Consider the following 24,393-nt stretch of genomic DNA (forward strand, 5'->3'; position numbering starts at 1 on the left):
CCTCCTAGACAAGGTAGTGGGTGACTGCTTGGACAGAAACATCCAAGCACCTCGTGCCTCATTATATGGCCTGCAAAGCCTCACTTTGGTGGGAGTAAGTACAGACAGGAATCACCTGGTCAGTACCAAGCTGTCATCAGTCTCTCAGTTCCCGGGATAGCATAGAAAGTCTAACAGTCACAGCTTTGTCCCCATGGTTGCCATCTCCTAACTGTGGCTGCAGCCACATTTCAGCAGAAGGGATCAACAGGAAAGTCCAGACGCATGTCTTCAGCTGACACAAAACACCAAACGTGTTCAAAGCTCTGAAAACTGAGTCTGTGTTGAGATGCAGATGTCAGACAGCTGTTGGATTTTCTGTTTCTGGTGTTAAGCCTTCAACTATGCAGCAGTCTTCAGACACCTTGTTGCAACATTACTGAGCTCCAGCTAACTATATATCTAAATATCACTTAGTGTGCTATAAGACTTTCCCTTCCATCAAACCTTGAACTTATGTGTTGCGTATGCTAGTGAATTTACAGAGAAAAAGGATGTTTTGTGTTGATTACAGAAGCATAGTCACTTTGAACTGTCAGCTCTGGGGCACCTAAATCTGAAAGGCAGCAGACTTAACAGTTCAGTTAAAAGTCACTGACAGACTTAGCAGTTTCAAGTTTAAATTGAATCAAAATCAGGAAGTCCAAAAAGGGCCTAAATTTGCATTATTAAAATAAAAAATCCTGTTTATATCAAAATTCCTTTTTATAATTTTTGTTGTGTAAGAGTTATTCCCACATCTTACAGAATATAACCAGAGTATTTTCATCGGAACTTGGAACAACCTATAGTTTTGTGGTAAACAAAAAGTTCTGGATACTCATTTTAAAGCCTAATGAAATACCTTTCATCTATGAGTATGATCATTGTAATTATTAGAAGGATCTTATAATTGCATATATATTTATTGATAGAGATGAGCAGCAGAAAATTTCCAGTAGTTAAAAATTTTAAACCAAAAATGTGTATTGAGAGACACAAAAAACCTAAGTTCCTTGAATAGGCTATGTTCCACCACAGCTCACAATTTCAGTGCAGAAATACTGTTTTATATGTATTCAAAGAGAACTTCCTATTTAGTACTCATTTCAGAAAAGCAAAAATGCTATTGAGCTTTGTGATATGCTTTCTCATTTTCCAACCAGTACAGAGCATTCTTGTAAGCAATGGTTAACTGTTATACTTCCTTCTTGGCTTCTCTTTCAACAATAATAGGTTCATTTTCTGGCTCTGACAGGAGTGAGTTGGATTTGCTGGCTGCTGTTGTGTAAGCAACTATACTGGAAGTACACAAGAAGCAAGAAACAGGAAGAAACCAGTTGGTAAAACACAATCATAGGCTGGCAGGAAATCAGTGACTACTTGTCACTCCTTCCAAAGAGAAGGCAAACAGTTGGGTGGCAGATATTCAGTAACATCAAGTACCCATCAGAGAGATTAAATCTCCTTTTCTCCATGCCAGGATATTCAGAGTTTTACTTCAATGTGGACCATGGCTACTTGGAGGGTCTGGTCCGAGGGTTCAAAGCGGGGATCTTGACAAGTGCAGACTATGTCAATTTAGCACAATGTGAGACATTAGAAGGTAAGTCTGCTGGTTTATTTTACTTAGGAAGAAGTACTGTTGCTTAGACCTTTGAAGAAGGGAAGGTAAAAGACTGGAGTATTGAAAACTTATCATAAAAATCAGATATAACCCTGATGTCCTTTGAATAACTGTTCTCATGTTTAAGTTAATAACTTTCCATAGAAATTACCCTAGGACTGTACAGACTGTGATTTGCAAAGCAATCCAGATGATGGAATTTTCTAGTTTACTGATAAGGTTTGAAAATATCATCCATAGTGTTGCTCTGGAGACTGGCAACCTCCTCACAGATTTTAACCACACTATAGAGCTGCTTGAGTGTAGAAGTTTCATATCATTTCAGCTAGATAAAATAGTTTCCAAAATCTTATTAAAAGCTTACCCTTGGGCTCTGGGTTTCTCAATAAAAGACATAATTTTAGTATTTTATTACTTCATGAGATTTAGGGCAGTGGGGGACATTCTTCTTACCAGGAAGAGAAAAACAGACTTCACAAAAAATAAAACTGAACTGTCCTCAAGCTAAACTAAACTAAATATATATTTAAAAAAAAAAAAAAAAAAAAAAAAAAAAAGCAGCAGCTTTATTCAAGGTGACTTTGCCACAGTAATGAAGAGAACACACAGTAGTTTACAAAACAGCTTTCTGTGGCCAAGACTGGTCACAGCCTGATGAAGACAGACTTGTACAAAGAATCATATGACATATCTCTAGACACTTGGCAGAAAAAAAATGCAATAGAAAAAAAATCACCTTTCTAAAGGAACATAAAGCTTTCCTTCTCTGACTCCAAGATAAAAGCTATGATTCTACATTTCAGTAATTTCTATAACTTGCAGTATATTAGCTTAATTGGAAAAAGGAACAAGGAGAAACAGTAAGTACACTCTGATTTAGGCACTTGTTGCTTTGTGTATACAGCAATGCACCTGGGGAAATGAGAAGTGCAGGACCTGATGACTTCCATATACAACAGGGTTTTGAGGCTGTTGTTAACTATTCATATAATAACAACATAAGTGTGGGAAGGTTGCTTGCCATTCATCTTGGAGATTAAAACAACTACATTTAAATAGGTACATGTAGGCATGTACCTCTCAGCAGGGTAAACTGCCTCTCAGAATTAAGGAAGAGCTTGTCAGTAAAGTCAATGGGATATCGAGACTATTCAGCTGACCAAATGCATGTACCTGCTTCAGCTGATAAGCTGTAACAGCTCTCCATTTCATACAATGATAGATTTGACACACAGAACATATGTATATAGTTACTCTGAGAACTGAAAACTGTTCCTTAAGACAGCTGGACAAAATCAACAGTTTTTGTAGCCTATTTGTACCAGCAGTTGTGATTTATGCAACTTAAAGACTCGACAGATACTCTTGATATTGTACGTAATTGTTTAAGTAAAAAAGCCTTGCTCGATGGATATATAGACTTCCAGACTTATTAAACCTTGCTCTCACTCTACTCGACTCTTCATAAGAACTCAATAAATAATGTCATCAAAAGCTCCATGAAGAAAAAAGAAAGCAACCATAAAATCCCGGTTACTTCTGAATAAGATGAAAATACACAGGTTTAAATAGTTTTAAAAACATACAAGAGAAAAAGGATTTTCTTCATTATTCCCAGAAGAATACTTGCTCGTGTTAAGAGCAGCCAAAAAAACTAAATCTAAAACATCTAAATTTTAAGTCCTGTTACAAGAAAGTTGTTTACTACCAGGAAGTAATTTTCAGACATTTCTGAGCTATGTAAACCTTCAACATTAAACCAGGCAACAGATGTACAGATAACAAAATGGAGGTAAAATCCTTTTCTAAGTAATATTTATAATAGAAAGGACAATAACTTTTTTTTTTTTAAGTTTCTTTCTAATGTTCATTCAAATTTAGAATGCAAATTATTTCATTAACAGAAACAGCAACCTTCAACCCTCCTACAGCCTCATGTCTACAACCTACTATCACTTCCCTTTTTTCTCTATGTAGCTACATCTCTTTCTCCGTTGTAACTTTTTTGATTTCTTTTAGACAGCTAACAGATTCCCATCAGTTATCTACTAAATGTATTATTTATAATGAAAATATGAGAAGTACTTGATTTGTACATGAGGCTAAATATACTTCTCTCTGCATATATAGGATACTCTAATATTGAACTTGCACCACATCTGTACAGTGCACCAAAATGCCAGCTCCTTACCTCTAAAGTAAAAAATAGAACTTTATGCATATGTCGTGTTTTGTTTCCAGCTAAAAGATCCAGCATATGGATTTGTCTGTACTAATATTATGCTTGTCCAATAGTGCTTTCAGTTTATGTCTTTACATTAAAAAGTAATAAATTTACCTTAGGCTGCATTCTGTGGCCACACCACAAAAGCTGGCGTCACTTAAAAATATTATAAATATGCTAAAACAAACAAGCAGAAACAAAATCAAAACAACCTCAAATAGTCCATGAATAGAATCAAAAAGATCTTTTAATTTCAAAGTGGTTTTGATATCTCCAGAGGGGAAACCATAATGTCAGTACAGAAGAACCACAAGAAAAGCTATAGCTTAGTGCTTTACATCTGCTCGATAACAGAGTAAGTATAACAGTGAAAGGGGAAGAAATAAAGAGGATGTTAATTGACTTATGATACCACCATGTCCTCTCAATTCAGGGCCATGCAGAGAGGAGAAGTGGCTTTCAGCTTGACTTAGACATCCTTTTGGGCTTGTTTGACTTATTCTCATTTCCATGGAGCTACCCTGTGGGCTTCAACACTGGCTGAAACCTCTGCAACATGGCATGTTATCAGTTTGGCCCTACATCGTCATTTGTTACAGGGGAATGGGATCCTCAGGGGAGCCCTGCTGACAGCCTTTGAAGTAGAACATGAGGGTGGTTAAATTCAGTGCTTTATTCTTTCCTTGCTTCCCTGTGTGATGGAAACACTACTGCTCTCTATGACACTAGGCCACAGAAGGACAAGTGGCCTGGTTCTGCTCCCATCAACATCATTGAAAAAATGTTGTCTTAACTTGGCAGAGCCAGGACATGCCAGCACACAGTGGCTGAAATAACAGCGTAACTGAGAACTGGGGGTAGTTGCTATCAAAGTAAGGAGTCAGGCAAGACTCCATGTGCTTGATGTAGAAAGATCAGGTTAATGCTTTGTTCAGGTTCTTGCAATACTCATTCTTTCTGATCAGCATAATTCCTGTCTTAACTGCATTAATCTTAAACTAGTCTCCCTCTGTGCAATAATTCCCTTTAGACATACTGTTAATTGTGCTTGGTTGCTGTTCAATTGTGAGTAAAAGAATGTGATTATAAATCACAATATTTAAAGTAATACATTTCCGATATTATTTCCCTGCATATAATTGTGACGAAATACACGATGCATACAGACGGCAGTAATGCTGATAAATGAAATAAAGCCATTTTCTTTCCTAGTGAACTTGTGAACAGGCTGAAAAGCTCAGGTTCTTGTGCAGGTCTCCAAGAGCCCCTGAGAAAAGGAACAGCTAATGCCACTAAAAGTTTTTGGTCAACAGGAATGTCTGAAGCCTCTGTAATGCTCAGCCATCTACCTCTGCCAGGTCATCAGGTCATGTTACCAGTCCAAGTGTCTGACTGTATTTCTACCCAGGTCTCACTTATGCCAACAGCCAAGACAATATCATTCAAGACCAGAAGAGCAGTCTCTGAGCTGCACTGAACACCGTCATGGTGTGAACTCTGATTATGACATTCCTGATAGATATTTTATGGTATTAAAGCTTGTTTTTCTCAGTTATTTTGGACAAGAACATGTCATAGATTTTAATATTGTTTCTTACACACAGTATGCATGCTATCATTAATTAAATATTTTAGAAAAAATACATCTCTAAGGCAGGCTGTGGAATTGACATGGTCATAAATACAATATTCCTGGGCCTATTATTTCCTCCATAGTTTTTGAGAGCCAGGTGGGGCTATTTAACATGTTATAACTAATGTTTTCATGCTTTATGTTGTGGCATGGATTTTGAACCTGCTCAGTCAATAAAAGAACTGAGGAAGGTAACACAGTCTTATCAAGCTACTCTCAATCACCTGGGTTTGGTTTATATTCATCTCATAATGATGTTAAATACACTTCAGAATGGTCAATACTTGGGGCTGATGTTTAGTTTTTGAAGTCTAAGTACGAAAACCCTGGAAACTGCTGTGTTTGAAATGCATTTACAGAGTGACTCAAGGTAGACCTCAGTGGTTTTTCTGAAAAGGAATTGGGGAAAGCTGGAATTCAGCTCTCTGAATGTCATGAGGTATTATCTAGTCCCACTGTAGGCTGAATATTCCTACCTTTTTTGCAATAAAAAAGAGAAAGTAAAATATTTTGTTTTCACATGAAAAGTAGATGTGATTAGAAAATAGTATCTAAAAAAAAAAAAAAAAAAAAAGTTAGTCTTACAGGTTTATACTCTTTTCTGGGCATAATTCTGCATTTTCATTTGTGTCTTAACCTTGCTTACCTTTCTCTCTTGTCTTAAATGGTTTTATTTTTTTCTGGCTCTGACCATGAAAACACCAATTACCTCTGCCTTCTTTTGTCAACATTTTTGTGATTATCTGTATAATTTTAGGAAGCAATTATTTGTCACTGGTAGCATAAGTTCTAGAGAAGATCTAGAGAAATTCTAGCATTTTCAGAGTGCCAGATGAGTAAGGCTGACTTATCCAAGAGTGTGTTGATGTGACTTAATACAGATTTGATGGATGGACCACTTGGTGGATAAGGAATTTGTTGGATGGTTGCATCCAGAGAGTAGTGGTCAATTGCTCAATGTCCAGATGGAGATCAGTGATGAATGGTGTACCACAGGGGTCTGTGTTGGGACCAGTACTGTTTAACATCTTTAATATCCCATATAAAGCATGGGATCAGGTGCATTCTCAGCAAGTTTGCAGAGATAACAGGCTGAATGGTATGGCTGACATGACTGAGGGATGGGATGCCAGCCAGAGGTACCTGGACAAGCTAAAGCAGTAGGCCTGTGTGAACCTCATTAGGTTCAACAATGCAAGTGCAAGATCCTGCAGCTAGGTCAGGGCAATTTCCAATATCAGTACAGGCTGAGGAATGAAGGGATTGAGAGCACTTGTGTGGAAGCAATTGGAGGTGTTGCTGGATGAAAAGCTAGGTATGAGCCAGCATTGTGCACTTGCAGCCCAGAAATCCAACAATTTCCTGGGCTGCATCAAAAGAAGCGTGACCAGCAGGTAGAGGGAGGTGATTCTGCCCCTCTACCTTGCTCTTGTGAGACCTCACCTGGAATACCACATCCAGCTCTGGAGTCCTCAGTATAGGGAAGGGATGGACCCGAGGGGTTGAGAGAAGGGCCACAAAATAATCAGACAGCTGGAGCACCTCTCCTGTGAAGAGATTTGGGGTTTTTCTGCCTGGAGAAGAGAAGGCTCCAGAGAGACCTTTATAGTGGCCTTTTAATACTTAAAAGGAGCTAATAACAAAAATGGGGACAGATTATTTAATAGGGTTTGCAGTCATAGGACAAAAGGCAGTAGTTTTAAACTAAAAGAGGGGAGATTCAGACAAGATATAAGGAAGCAATTTTTTCACAATGAGAACAGCAAAACACTGGCACAGGATGCCCAGGGAGGTGGTAGATGCCCCATCCTTGAAAACATTCAAGGTTAGGTTGGACTGGGTTCTGAGCAACCTGATCTAGTTGAAGATGTCCCTCCTCACTGCAGAGGGGTTTGGACTAGGTGATCTTTAAAGATCCTTTCCAACCCAAACCATTCTATGATTCTGTAAGTGCTAAAATGAGCTTGAGTGGCAGCCAACCCCCACAGAAAGCCCTGAGGGTTATCTATCTCAGTAAGCTAGAGTAGATGTGGGAGTTGGAATTTGCAATGTACTAGTTCTTTTGCTTTAAGTCTCAGTATAGGCAACCTTAGTGCATACTAAGAAGATATACACTTGGTGAAATAGAAAAGAGTAGCTCTTATACTGATAAATGCACACCCTGGTAACTTCTCTTACAGGTACACCCTTGTTTCAGTCACTGGGAGTGTTGCTAAATATCAGTTCAGATTTTATCTGGTACTCCAATAGTTATGAATGCCCAAACCATCAGTATTGTCCCAATCTATAATTTAAATTAGTTTTAATATAGCCCTTGAACATAATTATGCAATATTGCAAAGGATTTTCTAAAAGGAAATGTTGAACTGGTTTGAGTACTAAGAACTGATTCAAATCCTTACTTTTGCCTCATGGTGAAAAATAGCTAGCAGAGGAAATCTGTCAAACTAGTTTTTTGACATTACAAAAGCTTCTTTCAACTTTGTTGTCTAATCAACACATTTTCCTCAGTTACCCGGGTTGGGAGCTCAGGAGGAGTTTGTCACAATAACCCAAGTTTCTGGAACAGCTTCTTAAAATCTGGTGGTTGCAGCCATAAATTATACAAAGACAAATCAGAAATGCTAAGAGAGTATAACTGCCCTTTCAAGTGCTCCACTGCAGAAGCCATTTGGAGCCCAGAATTGGAGTCAGACAAGATGTATTCTCTTTTTCAGGCAGCCTTATAACATAAGATTATATTCTTCCCTGAAGTTTAAATGTTTCATATGAAAGTTTAAGATCCTAACAAAATTAAAGGATTATTCCTATTGATGCATAGCAGTCCATTAACACAACTGATGTATTATAAGTGTGCAAGAGTGGTGCGCTGAATAAATCAGAGAAATCAAACCATTGAACAAATCTGATTAGGAAGAGGCTCAGGACAGCAGTAATTAACAGTGTGCCTAGTGTGGCTGGAAACTAGAGTTGCCAATGAAAGGTGTAAATTATTTGTGCTTTTCTGTAGTATGCAGCAAGACTTCCTGATAGAAGGCAGTACAATTTTGCAGTGATTACGCATTTACGCTATGTTAAGTCTATGGGAAGCCTTTTCAACAGAGTATGATCGGGCCATTAATATGAAAAGATAACATTAGAAATTAATATTTTAAAGTTTGTTTAATTTTATTTGTAGACAATATGACAAACTTTAGACAATAGACAAATGACAGTCTATACTCATGATCTTTCTTGAATTTCAGATCTGAAGTTACATCTACAGACTACAGACTATGGCAACTTCTTGGCTAATGAAACTGGCCCTCTCACAATTTCCACAATTGATGATAAACTGAAAACGAAACTGCTCACGGAATTTCATTACTTTAGGAACCATGCTTTTGAATCACTTGCCACTTTTCTGAATTTTATCACGTAAGTAACGTTACCACATGGCTTACCACAGAGACTCAAAGCAAAAGCACAGCAACAAGTTAAAACAGTGTAAATCCATTGTAACTGAGTTTCTTTGAAGTTTCAAAACCAGCAAAATTACAGTAATTCTGCAACATTTCCGTAATTTATTTGCTAATTTAAGTTCTGAAAATATATAAATGAAGAGTTGTTGTCTTTGCAACTACTTATTTAGAAGAACATAAACAGATTTTTTCTGTGTATAGTAGCATGAGGAGTGGTAGAGGTTGAGAAAAATGGTTATAATTTTCAAACATCATTGAAATCAGAGAACCCACAAAACTAAAGTTTGTGAAGATCACTCAGGCAAAATTAGCAATTTCATTTTATACAAGGCAGTGATTTAATTCGCATGCATCTGGCAAATTCTAGACTTTTTTTTTTTTTTTTAAAAAAAAAAAAGGGAAATACATCATATACCTACCACGCTTTTTATATAATTTGATCATTAAAACCAGAAAAACTTTATTTTGTGTATAGCAAGATACTTAGATCCAAATAGCTTTTTAAAAAAGTGCTGTTTGATGCCAGATGAAGAGAAACTTCCGATCTCAATACAGTTATAAACTGATAAAACTTGTCAATGAATGCCTTAAACAGCATTAAGAGCAAGGATCTGCTTTATAATACTGTAACAACATGGATTGCTGAAATGTCAGTGGGACATTTTACCTAGCTGTTTACTCCCTTTGATCTTATCTTTTTAATATATTATAATAAGAACATTAGATTGCTCAGCTTACTTTTAAGGAGTACTTTAATCCTTAACAGCAAAATAAACTATCATTATTCTTTGTTTTTGCAGGGGCATGTGTGATATCAAGTGTAGCTGACCAGTTTTAGGCTAATATATCAATAGGATTTTACAGAGTGCTCTAGGACAGCTATTTACCTTTTGCTTCAGAAAAATGCAAGTGAAAATTTGAAAATCATAGCACCTCTTTTCTCACACTAATGTGTATGTGTACATGTGTATGGACAATATCTCTGCACGCTGATGTTTTTTAACAATGGAGACATTAGTTTAAGATATTTAACACAATTAATAAATGATTGAACTACATTTCATCAGGTCTCTGACCTCCTTAACAGATTTTGTGTGAGATCATATTAATTCCTACATGACTCTAGCTGTGTTTTGCATCACCAAGAGCCACAATGGCCGCCAGGATGATAAGGGGGCTGGGGCACCTCTACTATGAAGACAGGCTGAGAGAGTTGGGGTTGTTCAGCCTAGAGAAGAGAAGGCTCTGGGGAGATGTTATAGCAGCCTTTCAGTACGTGAAAGGGGCTTACAAGGTTGGAAAATGTGATGTCCATCTTCAAGAAGGGATGGAAGGAGGATCTGGGGAACTACACACTTGTGAGTCTGATGTCGGTGCCAGGAAAGGTTATGGAATAGATCATCTTGAGTGCCATTACACACCATTTACAGGACATCTAGGCAATCAGACCCACTCTTTTCATGAGTGGAAGGTCCTGTTTGACCAACCTATGACACAGTGACCCACCTATTGGATGAAGGAAAGTCTGTGGATGTAATCTACCTGGACTTCAGTAAAGCCTTTGACCCTGTTCCCCACAGCATCTTCATGAAAAAAAAAACTGATTGCCCAAGTCTTGGATAGGTGTGTACTCTGCTGGATCAAACTGGCTGGACAGCCAGGTCCAAAGAGTGGTGGTGAAAGGAGTTCAATCCAGTTGGTAGTCTCAGGGTTTAGTACTGGGCCTACTCCTGTTTAATATCTTCATGAATGATCTGGATGAAGGGATCAAGTGCACCTTCAGGAAGTTTGCAGATGACACCAAGTTGGGTGGGAGTGTTGATCTGCCTAGGGGTAGAAGGGCCCTACAGAGGGACCTGAACAGACTGGATAGATGGGCTGAAGCCAATTGCATGAGCTTCAAGAAGAACAAGTTTCAGGTCTTGCACTTGTCTCACAACAACCCCATGCAGTGCTACAGACTTGGGGAAGAGAGGCTGGAAAGTTACCTGGCAGAAAGGGACTTGAGGGTGTTAATTGACAGCCAGCTGAACATGAGCCAGAAGTGTGCCCAGGTGGCCAAGAAAACCAATGGTATCCTGGCTTGTATCAGAAATACTGTGGCCAGCAGGACTAGGGAAGTGATTGTTCCTTGCTATTTGGCACTGACGAGGCCACACCTTGAGTACTGTGTTCAGTTTTGGGCACCTCAATACAAGAAAAACATGGAGGTGCTGGAGCAGGTCCAAAGAAAGGCAACCAAGCTGGTGAAGGGTCTGAAAAACAAACATTATGAGAAGCAACTAAGAGAACTGGGCCTGTTTAGTCTAAAGAGGAGGAGGCTGAAAGGAGACCTTAATCATCTCTACAAATACCTGAAAGGAGGTTGTACTGAGGGGGGTGGGTTTGGTCTCTTCTCACTAGTCACTGACAGGACTACAGGAAAGGGCTTCAAGTTGCACCAAGGGAGGTTTAGGTTGGATGTTAGGAAAAACTTCTTTACAGAAGGGTTATTAAGCGCTGGAACAGGGTGCCCAGAGAAGTGGTTGAATCACCATCCCCGAATATGTTTACCAATAGTTTAAAAAGGGTGCTTAGGGACATGGTTTAGCTGTGGGCTGGTAGAGGTAGGTTAGTAGAGTAAGGTTAATGGTTGGACTTACAGGGCCAACCCAATTGATTCTATGATTCAACAACTCCAAGAAAGCTGGGGAGGGACTTTTTATAAGAGCATGTAGTGATAGGACAAGTGTTTATAATTTTAAACTGGAAGAGGGTAGACTTAGGTTACACATTAGGAAGAAATTCTTTACTGTGAGGGTGGTGAGACACTGGAACAGGTTGCCCAGGGAGGTTGTGGATGCCTCATCCCTAGAAGTGTTCATGGCCAGGTTGAATGGTACTCTGAGCAACTTCTTCTAGTGGGAGTGTCCCAAAGGAATAGCTTTCACATTTCCAAATCACTAACAAAACTCTTACCAGCATCTCTGACAGTAAAACTGGTTAGAAGCTCACAGAAAGATTCTACTGAAAAGAAAACTTAAAGCAATAAAGAAGAAACCTGTTAGAACCTGTTCTTAGCTTCATCATGGGAGGAAGTTTAAAGCTGAGTGAGAAGAAAGCCTTAAGACTGGTCCATCTGCATGAACTCTAAAGTTTAGTGCCAAGATACTAATGAACTTCTTCTCTGTCCAGATGGTCTATATGAAATAACAAAATCCTAAACTACAGAAGCTGCTAGCTCAAGTGCTTTACTTTTTGGTACCACTTATTGTCGCTTCTTACAGTGAATCTACATTTCACAGCTATTATGCTTATTATATTCCCGTTTCAATTTATTTTTCTTTAAAAGTTTCTGTTTTTCAAAAGTTATGTGGTTTAAAACTAGTACTGTGTTACCTACTTGCCATTTTAAACCTTCTGTTTGATTTTGATGATACAGAGTGAACACGCAAACTTGCAAGTACCGCGGTCATTTCTGATTAAAAAAAAAATATGGTTTTCTATTTTTTTAATGGAAAATTTATTGTGAAGATTTATAACTTTTACTTTTTTTTTCAAATACAGATACAGCTATATGATTGACAACGTAATTCTTCTAATAACTGGCACATTACACCAGCGGCCTATAGCTGAACTTGTTCCCAAGTGCCACCCACTGGGGAGTTTTGAGCAAATGGAAGCAGTCAGCATTGCCTCAAACCCCACTGAGCTGTTCAATGCAATTTTGGTTGACACACCTTTAGGTAGGAACACTAAATTATTTCTTATTTGTGTCTTGTTGTGCTCTGAAAAATACCTCAGATGGAGTAATATGTTTTCCACTGTCTCTGCCGTGTTTTGGTAATAGAAAACATGAAGTGTGGATCAAGCACTTCTGAAATGTTCAGAACATTTTCTAGAATTATTTACTAACAGCTTTGATATCAATCCTACCAATCCTATCAATCAGCATAGAAAACATGCTACTCAAGAACTGTAATGGATAACTTTTATACTCAAAGTAGCCACTGATTTAGAGTATCTAGCTTTTTATTTCAACACCTGCTGAAATGTAAGATGAAATCTTGCCTATCCCTCACTAAGGAGAGAAAGAAGAACTAAATCTATAAGCAAAACACAGTGAGGATTGGAAATGTTGCATTCTGAAATTGGGATGTATCTTGGCTCAGTGTGCCAAGCCAACATAAAAAAACATAAGCTGTGGGGCAATGATGGGAAGGCTACTGAAAATAAGATGGAATTGGATGGATTTGAACACATCTGAAAGTACTGTATGCCCTCATCTTTAGTACTATGAGTGGATTTAGGTTCTGCTTCTCAAGAAGGTGTGGTGGGTTGGCCCCCAGACAGAAGCCAAAACTTGCTCATCCCTTAACCTCCAGTGGGGGAAGAAAAAGGGAAAGGGTGAAGGAAAAGGAGCTTGCAGTTTGAGATCACCTACCAAGTACTGTAAAATAGATTCAACTTGAGGAAAATCAACGGAAGGAAGGAAGGAAGGAAGGAAGGAAGGAAGGATCAGTTAGAAGCCACACATTTAGAAGACCCAGGACAGCCCCCTGTCCTCACAGAGACTGCCCCGCAGCAGAAAGCAGAGAAAGTACAGAGCAGGAGAGCTAAAATGAACAACGGGACAGCCCTTCTAACTGTGGACAGACTATAAAGGCTGGACTCCAGTTTAGAGAGGACAAACCTGAAGAGAGATGTGGACATGTTTACAAAGTTCTGAGGGCAGTGGTCTGTCCACAGTGAATGGCAAACTGTCACTTACCAAATCCTTTAGAAGACCAAACCCCAGCAGAAAAATAGTTTAAAAGTAGGTAAACCAAAATAATTTTATTATATATATATATATATCTGTGGGTTTTTTTTTTTTGGTTTTGTTGGTTTTTTTTTTACACAGCCAGTAGTGAATTTCTAGACATTTTTTTGCTAAAAAAGTTTGTAAAAGCAGGAAGTAGGTTCAGGTCTTTTAAAAATGGGTCAAATGAAATGGATATACAGAGAATGAAGGGGACTGTAAAGGCTACACCTTCTAATGTTTGTCATCCAAAGCCTGGATGCTGGAAGAGTAGGACATGGCCAGGATCATGTATTTTCTCTCCATACCATCTTTTATTGCCCCGGGTTGAGACAACACTCTGTCACACAGCACTGGTCTGCCCCACTGGGAAAGCTTAAGAACAGTGAGGGATTGGCATACTTGTATTGGTTATGAATACAGGATTTTTAAGAAGTCCAGCCACAGAAATGAACTTTTTCTCTACCTGTCTGTTAAAAAGCTTGCTCTTTAGCCAGTTTAGCAGAGAACCTGGAACCACAGATGGTCAAGGTCAAGGCTTGTGCCCCTTTCTAGTTGCAACCCGTTGGCTTTCTCTCACTGCAGACATACTGAAGATGAAGAGGAAATATAGGAAAGAGGATTCTCCTTAACAATTGTGGAATATCTGTATGATTTAAGACTAAAATTATCTTTCATGTTCCTCACTAGAAAATCTCCCTAATGCCCAAAACATATACTTCAGAGAAGATTAGGACTTTCATTAGCATTTCTCATCTGATTCTCTCTGGAGATCCAGACTCTGGCTGCAGCACTGATTGATTCCCCTCACAGGAGATTCTCATTAAAAAGGAGGGAGTAGGAGGATAAGGGGGAAATCAAGAGGATTTCTCTTCCTCTCTGTTGTATCACTCTTGCTTCTACAACAGAAACTTCAGATCCTTGCTCACACACTGGTGAACAGCAATAGACAAGAGATACATATTATCAGCATGCAGATTTATACCACAATATAATAAACTCTGTTTTCAGCTGCTTTCTTTCAAGACTGCTTATCTGAAAATGACCTGGATGAAATGAACATTGAAATAATGCGCAACAAACTGTACAAGGCAAGTTCTTGCAACGTAATGATAATACTTGGGGTTTTCCTAAGAATCTCAGAAAAGGTCAGTATCTCAGCCTTGCTTTATGGATGGGAAACAGAAGCATGGTGAGACAAAGCAAGCTGTCTAAGGTCACCTGTTTGATGACAAGTCCAGGAATCAAATCCAGCTCCTTCTAATTTTAGGTCTGCATCCAAACTCTAATTTAATACCTCATTAATGAAAATGCTTTAGATGTCAGGCTAATATCCAGATCCATTTGTTTATGAATAACCCAGTTATCCATCAAATGCCATGGAACTTTTAGCTCTTAAATGAGCTTAGATAGGCTTCTGGCTAACATTTATTTCTATTTATAAAAGGGTCTAATTGCTTTGCATCTAGGTAACACTCTTTTATTGAAGGGTTTGTTTAATTTTCATTCCTTTAAAAATTATCTTTAGCATTGCCACAGCACACTGCTATAAGAACATGCATCTAACATATGCCTTGCATTTTCAAAGTACTTTACAAATAGCAGCACACAGGTCAATAATCTTAGGATGCTCTGTTTAAAGGCATTACACACTTCATTCCATTAATGGCTCCACCCAGCACATTCTCTCCAAATTCTTCGTTACCTTTCTTTCACGGTGGATGCCCCAGACTGCTGGAAGTATTTGTAAGGTGATCTGGTTGCACTAGAGGGGAAAAAAAAATTCTTCTCCTTGTCTTACTCATGATATTTATAAATTCCCAAGCCAATATTTGATTCTTAAATATTCTGCTACTTCCTCTCTTTCAAAACATCAGTTATGGCCAAGTATTTTAATTCTTTCACAGTACTACTAACCGAGAATGTCTTTTTCCATTTGATAACATACATACTTGATTCTTATATCCTGTGTGAATAACCATACATTTAAGCTTATTACATCTATTTTTTATTTTTTCTTCTCACTCTTCTAAGTCTTAAGCGGATCATTTTGCAAACACTTCTAAATTATTAATAGATCCTTTCTCCTCTGCTTCAGCTGTCAATGTGATCAATTATGTTTCATTTTTGCTACCAGATAACACTATACAGAACCTAATGCAGATCTGTGCAGCAGATACCCCTTGAGAAGTCTCTATTTAAAATTCACTTACTTAGCTAGTGACAATTTCTTTTAACAAGATTGTGTAATGTTGTAGCAAACGCATTTTGATAACATGAATGTTCCATAAAATATTAATTTGGGGGATGGAGAAGCAGGGGGGAACTGCATCTCTGAGACACTTAGGAGTCCTTGCACAGATATTTTTAAATGAGTGTGAAGGCCAAAATTTGTAATAGACCAGAGAGCTCTGCAGACCAGTATTATGGAAGCTTTGTCTGCTGTTCTGTCCTAATCTAGGGTTTAGGGTAGAGCAGTAGGGATTAGTTTGTGTATCCTCGTAGTGCTGGTCCAACAGCTGTGGCATATTCCCAAATCCCCTCCTCCACATTATAAATGCAGGGCTTCCTTCAGCCACCTGCTTATTATGCAGTGGAAGCTCAATGAAGCTCAAGTAGTTACTTATTCAGAGAGCAAAGAAAACCTAATACTTGTCTTATAAAAACTTTTGAAAACATTTGGGCCCATATTGTAGTAACAAAAAAATTTCATTTTAATATTTCAACTGTTAATCCAGCAAAGTAATTAAGCACATACTTATATTTAAATTCATAAGTAGAATTGTCATAGTTAATGGAAGTATTTTAAATTAAGTTCATGACTATGTGCTGTGATTGTCCAGGTCTTGCAGCATTTAAAATATATCTCTTGTTCTTTCATGTAGTCTTATCTTGAGGCATTTTACAAGTTTTGTGAAAAACAAGGTGGCACTACAGCAGAAATAATGAGACCTATTCTTGAGGTAAGAAAAATCCAGTCTTTTTAACTGAAAGTACTCCACAATGTTTTTATAATTATGTTACTTTGTTTTTCTATTATTTCTCACTCCATTTGCAAAGTTATCTCTCAAATGTTTGCTTCACTTCTGAATAATATCTGTTTTTTAAGATGTAATGAAAAATTTATTCTGGGATGACTTGTACCTCTTGACTGGAGAAGCAGCTAGTCTGTTACCAGGGAGAAGGTAGCATCAGTTAATATTTTTCTGTAACAGGGAGCAGAACAGAAGAAATAGTTTGCTAATCTCAGACTTTTGCCCCTTAACATTTTTTTGTTTTTTTCTAGAAAAACTAAAAGAGTGGATTGTTCTTATGCCTGCTAACTCAAAATTAGATTTGGGATAGCTAATGTCTGGCATTACTTTATATTTACTATTAACAATCTTTAAACTTCATGGCACTACTGTGTTTGTTTACTTTCCTATTAAAAATAATGGCTGAAGTTACAGTTGAGTGAACTTTGGAACTGTAGGTTCTGTAGGGTCCCACAGAAAAGTCTAACTTTCCATGCTTTATTTTTGTCTCAAGTCAGAAAAGTTAAATGTTTATTTTTTCAATGACACACAAAATTTCTAACATCCTCCTCCCCAAAGCATATCAGCAAAACAAAGAAATAGTTTGCTAATCTCAGACTTTTGCCCCTTAACATTTTTTTGTTTTTTTCTAGAAAAACTAAAAGAGTGGATTGTTCTTATGCCTGCTAACTCAAAATTAGATTTGGGATAGCTAATGTCTGGCATTACTTTATATTTACTATTAACAATCTTTAAACTTCATGGCACTACTGTGTTTGTTTACTTTCCTATTAAAAATAATGGCTGAAGTTACAGTTGAGTGAACTTTGGAACTGTAGGTTCTGTAGGGTCCCACAGAAAAGTCTAACTTTCCATGCTTTATTTTTGTCTCAAGTCAGAAAAGTTAAATGTTTATTTTTTCAATGACACACAAAATTTCTAACATCCTCCTCCCCAAAGCATATCTGCAGCACATAATGAATGATATTTTTTCATATGTTATTATAATAAAAGGTGCATACATTTCTAAAACTGAGTTCTCAGCATTCAGCTAATTTTCTGGTTTTAATTTTTTTTCACGTGATTTATCAGAATTCTTTGCAGAGTTTGAGAGCAAGGTCTCCCATTTACTGCCATGAGTCTTTTTTTCTGGATATGCAAAACTTAATCCCAGGGAACTGAACAAAATTCACTGACCTCTGATGAGACCACACAAAAAAGTTTGCATTACAGGAGTGAGATAACCACTCTGGGAGCTCACCACTGAATAAAGAATAAAAAAATCTCTTAAAAGGCAATCTAATTTCATATTTTATTTAACCAGGTCATAATGTTTCAGTTTATGTTCTAAAGAAAAGTTAAATTGACCAGAAATTAAGTTTTTTAACTATTCTTTTCTGAAAAATAAAAACAAAGAGATTGGCTGGCAAAAGTAAAGACATTTCAGATTTGATTCAGATTTTTCAAAATGTTCATTTTAAGCTAGAAATTCATTATGGGAGCAGATTGCCTAGAACATTTGTTTAACCATGTTGTAAAATTCTTTTTATACCAGTGGTAACAGTGTAGTCTATGAAGATCTTTAGAATCTCTATCTAATGTCAATCAGCTAGAAGAATAAACTTTTCTATAACATTTTAATAATCTGAAGACACATACAGAATAGATTGCTAATGGCTGAATTCACAAAAAGCCAAAGTTAATCATTCCAAGGAATACTTGCTATTTATTCTGTAATCTTATATATAACACTACCAAGCTGACCCTATCAGAATGAAGCTGAGGTATTTAGCTCCCCAACTCCTTGACCACCAGTCATGGATCCAACCTTCCACATTAAAAGGACTGACAACCTCTCTTCCATCATGGACAACAAATGTTTCATGTTTAATCCTGAATCTGACAAGAAACTGCAGGACTGCACTGCAGCTAGTGCTGTGTCTAATATTACAGCCCCACGCTTGTTCTCAGGTAGCAGACATACTACTTCGGTTGCCCAAAAGCACTCAGGAAATGGTCATCCTGTGACTCCACCTGTAGCAGTCAAATGGCCCAAGTCACCAAGTAATTGCCTTATGACCTTTCTCACTGTGTCAATCATTTATGCCAATGTGCCATGTACCTCATGTGCCAATCATTTGGTGAGTTGAAAGGTCTGCATGTGTGGGACTGATCCCGCAAACTTTCTCAAGCTGGAAGCCACCAGAAGTAGGTCCCAAACCTGCTAGCATTAGTTGAATTTGCATCTAAGCGTGTTTTTTTCTAATAAAATATTACAAATCTGACAGCTAGATTCTACATGGCTTTAATAAATTTAAAAAGCCGAAAGCATTTATCCTTCCAAAACAGTTTCATAAGGGTCAATATGCCTGTTTATATTAATAAGGCAAGTGAAATTTGGCCCTGTTACTCATTAGCTAGAAATCTTTTCAAGTACACTTATTTTCTTCTCATTATTTCTCTACTGTTTACTCATTTTCCTTACTCTGAAGTCAGTGCCAGAGGGCAGCTGGGTCCCTGTTACAGTGTGTTCCAGTACACCGGAGTAGGATCTATGTGTTTAACTACTAAAGCTGTAGAACTGTGTTGCAACTGCAATCTTACTGTTCAACAGGAAAGAGTACCTTTCTGCTTAAAACAGTTCAAAAATTTACACTGTAAGAAATTTTGCAAGCTGCCTAAAATGCATATATACTGTATATGCTTCACTTGGAAGATTTTCCTGTGTAATCCCTGCAATTGTCAAGGACTCTGCTGTTCTAACAAAATGCAAGTCAGTAATAAAGGAAAGAAAACCATAGTCGATTTAAATCTCAAGGCAGATTGAAATCAGACATAATTGAGTAAGATTGTTTTTATTTACTGTTACATTTTTAATTCATACTGTAACAATGGCAAGTTTTCCCTTGTGCAAAAGAACGACCTGAGATCTAGACATTAGAATGACTTTCAGTCTACTGCTGCAGGGAAAACAGAGATACTATAGGCATCTAAAAGTGGCAGAAGAAACATAGCCCCTGATTCTGTGTGTTAAAAATTAACTGCTATTTGAAACACTTGAAAATTTTAACTTGGCATGTAAATAGTCTCCTTCACATTATTTAATTTTTGTTTTAAATATGTGCATTCAGAAACTATTTTTTCTCCAGAATTTCCACTCAACCTTTACTCTCAACAGCACTCTGACTTACCTCAGGGCAGGACTATTGATTCTTGGCCCTTTCCTGTATTATTGTTATTTATAAGAGTACTATTTCATAACCTTAGAAGGGTGTGTGAGGAGATTTTTTTGCTGTCAGCATCAGGGTAACTAAATAGGAAAATGAGGAAGTAGCAGAGATGATATTTTCAGTATAAAAATGACAGAATAAAAGCCATGCTTGCAAAACACTTTGATTTTATAGTTAAAATTTAACAAGCATTTGCAAAAAAGGATCTACAGGTTTTAAAATAATGTATGTTTCTAATGCTCTGAAGTCAAGGGTGGTGTGGTTTTTTTTAAGTTTTCATAGTTTATCTTACTGAAAAAAACCATAACCTTACCTTAATTTAGAATGATATCTCTAATACCACCTCTTTATTCTTTGTTTTGCATTTGAAGTTTGAGGCAGACAGACGTGCCTTTATCATCACCATTAATTCATTTGGAACTGAGCTGAGTAAAGATGACCGAGAGAAGTTGTATCCAACTTGTGGAAAACTGTACCCAGAAGGCTTACACCTGTTGGCCAATGCAGATGACTATGAGCAAGTGAAGTGTGTTGCAGATTACTATGCAGTATGTAATTTAATTTCTTAAATAAAAAAGCCAAAATACAAATACTTTACATATTTTGATGTCAGCAAACTTTTCAGGGTATTTGTGTAAGCTAAAAGCATTTTTTAGAGAGAAAAAAATGAGCAAAGATACAAAAGATCCCATAAAGATCTATACAGAATCAAAGGCCTTTGATATGAAGATAAAAGATACATTGCCACCTTAGTTCAATACAAAGTTCCTCTTACAGTGATGTTTGAATAAGAGCAAATCACATTTTAGTAAACAAAACTGTTCTTACTTCATTAACCCTACCCAAATGGAGTTTCACTTCACAGTTGTTGGATGCAAGATTTTGGAGCAAAGGCATAAGTAATTTTAAAATGAGCCGACCAAACAATTCACACCACAGATAACTGCAAACCTGATTTATTGTTAGTGCACTTTCTATAAAAATGCCATTGTGAAAGGTTTTCTCTAAATCACTGATTGAATCAAAGAAGCAGATGAAATTGTTCATACTGGTGCAACTAGTGCTGTTATTAAAGATGAGCCAATATGATCCTATGAATATGCAACACTTGCTCTATAAATTAATTGTGGCTCTCTGACTACCTACAATACCTAAGCTACCTCCAAGTAGGCACATAAAACAAAGTGATGTCTGGTCTACTGCATTTTCTACAGAAAAAGCAAAGCTGGAAATGCACATCTGTTCGTGTGCATAAGAAGAATGTTAGAGGCATGTGTCACCAAGTCAATGTGGTACAGAGCAAGTCTGTTAATGTGATGGCAGGATATTTAGATGAATTTGGGAACCATTGTACAAGAGCTATACTGCACTGCTACTTTACGGGAAAAAACAAACAAATACACAGAGAAACAAATGATACATAAACGTAACGCTTAAGAAGTTAAGTCAAATGTATTTGCACAGAATATGCCAGGATGATACGTAAGACTAAATGGCTTTAGATACAATATTAATACAGATGAAGCAAATACAGCTGACTACTGGAAATACAGTGAGCAGCCATGTGAGGGTCATAGTTCAGGGTTTTGGCTCCATTCACAGCTCTGGCTATGATGAATACTATTTGTACAAGAAGTTCAGTGCTCTCTGTCCAAAGGAGTAAAAGGTCATGTGTCATTCTACAGTTAGACTCTTTTAGTGCCTTCAGTAAATTAAGTTGTAGGAAATGACAGTAAGAATTACAAGAACAAATGTGACCTTTCTTTTGCTGACTATATGCTTCTAATTTTTTATTTATGTAGAACTGTAATCTATTCATGAGTTCTTCTATACAGAAAGTTTACTTATCGTAGATTAATTAATAATGTATCTGTGCTGCAGAGAATGCAAAAGTACCTTATTTCCATTGGATGGTTTTCTATGCTTTTAGGAATACAAGGCTGTGTTTGAAGGTGTAGGGAGTGGCACTGGAGAAAAGACACTGGAAGATGCATTTTTTGAACATGAGGTAAGAGTTTGTAAACTTAAAGTACCAAAATGAAAGTTACCCACCTGGAATAACATTTAAAATAAGAATGAGGTGTCATTGATTCTACCATAATGCATCATTCAGCTTTGTATTCAAGGATCCAGGCTGAAGACAGGCTGGAGAGCTGGGTGGGGAGAAACGTGATGAAATTCAACAAGGGCAAGTGTAGAGTCTTGCGTCTGGGGAAGAACAACCCCATGTACCAGTACAGGTTGGGGGCTGACCTGCTGGAGAGCAGTGTAGGAGAAAGGGACCTGGGGTCCTGGAGGACAGAAGGATGACCATGAGCCAGCAATGTGCCCTTGTAGCCAAGAAGGCCAATGGCATCTAATACACCTAGATGATCTTCTGAGGTCCCTTCCAACTTCTAAAATTCTGTGATTCTGTAATTTACAAGGCTGTCAGCATTTGTCTAAATTAAAATAGAAGGATTTACCTTTTTAAACAAAAATGAATCGGAGGATATTCTTCTGAAGACTAGTTACAGAACTGTCAATCCCAACAGCCTATCACAGAATCCTAGAGGTTGGACAGGACCTCGAAAGATCACCTAGTCCAACCCCCCTGCCAGAACAGGATCACCTAGAGCACATCACACAGGAATGCATCTAGGTGGATTTTGAATGTCTCCAGAGGAGACTCCACAACCTCTCTGGGCAGCCTGTTCCAGTGCTCTGTCACTCTAACAGTAAACCAGCTCTTCCTGATATTCACATAGAACCTCCTACACTCCAGTTTGCATCCATTGCCCCTTGTCCTATCATTGGTCATCACTGAAAAAAAGCCTATCCAAAAGCCATTTCATATAAACTGCTTAATGAAATTTATTTTGAATAGTCTACTAAAGAAGGTGTTTCATCACTGCCCGTTACTTACCTCTAATATTCTTGTAGTCTATTACCAAAATTAATTAATTAAGAGATGACATTTCAATTATAGTTATACTCAAGAGACTTCTAAATGTAGTCATGGATGCAAAATTAGAGAGAAATATTTACCATAAAAGCTACCATATAAAAATCACACTTGCCTTCTTTAATGTTTTATCATAACGCTTGTTTCATCTTTTCCCCAGGTAAAGCTGAATGTACTTGCATTCAACAACCAGTTTCATTTTGGAGTATTTTATGCCTATGTAAAGTTAAAGGAACAAGAATGCAGGAATATCGTATGGATTGCTGAATGTATTTCTCAGAGACACAGAACCAAAATTAACAACTACATTCCAATTTTCTAAATCTGACAATTTATAATCCTATAATGTCTGAAAAGCTGCATTATTTCATAGAAAAGACAAAAATACTTATTTCAAAAGTTAACTGTTATCAGATGTTTTAAATTATATCAGTGATTCTCCTTATATACAGCAGTGTAAGAAATAGCTATATAATTGGAGAGATTAGTATTTTATAAGTAAATATTAATGAGATAATTAATAGACGTAGTAGATTTGTTCCCCACTTTGCACATTTTAATTTATCTGATCAATAAAACCTCCCTGCGAAGTCTTATATTCATATTCTTTCTCTTTTTTTTTTTAAGTAAGCTTTCTGTCAATGACATTTCAAAAGCTCTTTAATGGTTTAATTTTTAATTAAATGTTTTCTCAAAGGACCAACTAAATTAGAACTTCATCTTACACTTCTTCATGGCATACAAGGATTTAATACACAAAGAAGAGAGAAACTTTAGCATTATTCTAAGACTCCCCTTAAGGAATCTCCAGCGAGAGCTTCCCAAACCTTTCTAATGGTCAGATCTCTTTGCAGCTAAATGCAAATAACTAATTTAATTTTCATGAAAATGTTTTTACTTATGCCTTTATGGTCATATGAGGAATCCATAAGTGTCAAAAAACAGGTCTCTCTGATCTACTCCACAGCAATACATGTATCTCCTCCCAGCACACCAAAGACGATGTTTTCATGTATGCACCAGGGAAGATTATGAAACATGAATGAAAATACCAGCCAAGCCTGTATCAGTTTTACATCAGACACAAACAACACCAGCTCTGAGCTATTTGAGGACCTGGCTAAGATCAGTAACTAAGAATAGAGAGAACAGTTGAAGTCAGATTGTAATAGGACAAGATTAATTCTGCTGGAGAAAAAGGAAGGATTTTGAAAGCTGTATCAACATTCTGCCTTCCTATTCCATTAAAAATACTTCCCTTCTTATCTTTGAAACAGGCCTTTTTGCATGACTCCTTAGTTTTAAGGTGCACCACAGCAAATCTCAATCTTCAGCTGACTATGCTTCCAGTAATACAATACAGAAATAAAATCCATATTCTGCTGAGTAGACAGAAAAATAAAATATATCTGATGACAACACCTCAGAGTTATGGAAGACATGCAGGCATCATGTTTTTTAG

General features: G+C 37.2%; 1 protein-coding gene across 1 annotated transcript; it reads left to right on the forward strand.

Moving 5' to 3' along the window:
• Nucleotides 1–1,428: 1,428 nt before the first annotated feature.
• ATP6V0D2 (ATPase, H+ transporting, lysosomal 38kDa, V0 subunit d2) lies at nt 1,429–23,419 on the forward strand. Its single transcript, XM_010006412.1, has 8 exons — nt 1,429–1,624; nt 8,748–8,919; nt 12,510–12,688; nt 14,755–14,834; nt 16,629–16,706; nt 20,359–20,535; nt 21,918–21,995; nt 23,092–23,419. The coding sequence occupies exons 1-8, from the start codon at nt 1,495–1,497 to the stop codon at nt 23,251–23,253; spliced, it is 1,056 nt and encodes a 351-aa protein (XP_010004714.1). The 5' UTR covers nt 1,429–1,494; the 3' UTR covers nt 23,254–23,419.
• The last annotated feature ends 974 nt before the right edge of the window (nt 23,420–24,393 follow it).

This window comes from Chaetura pelagica, unplaced genomic scaffold, assembly GCF_000747805.2.
Source record: "Chaetura pelagica isolate M959 unplaced genomic scaffold, ChaPel_1.0 scaffold76, whole genome shotgun sequence".
Taxonomy (NCBI): domain Eukaryota; kingdom Metazoa; phylum Chordata; class Aves; order Apodiformes; family Apodidae; genus Chaetura; species Chaetura pelagica.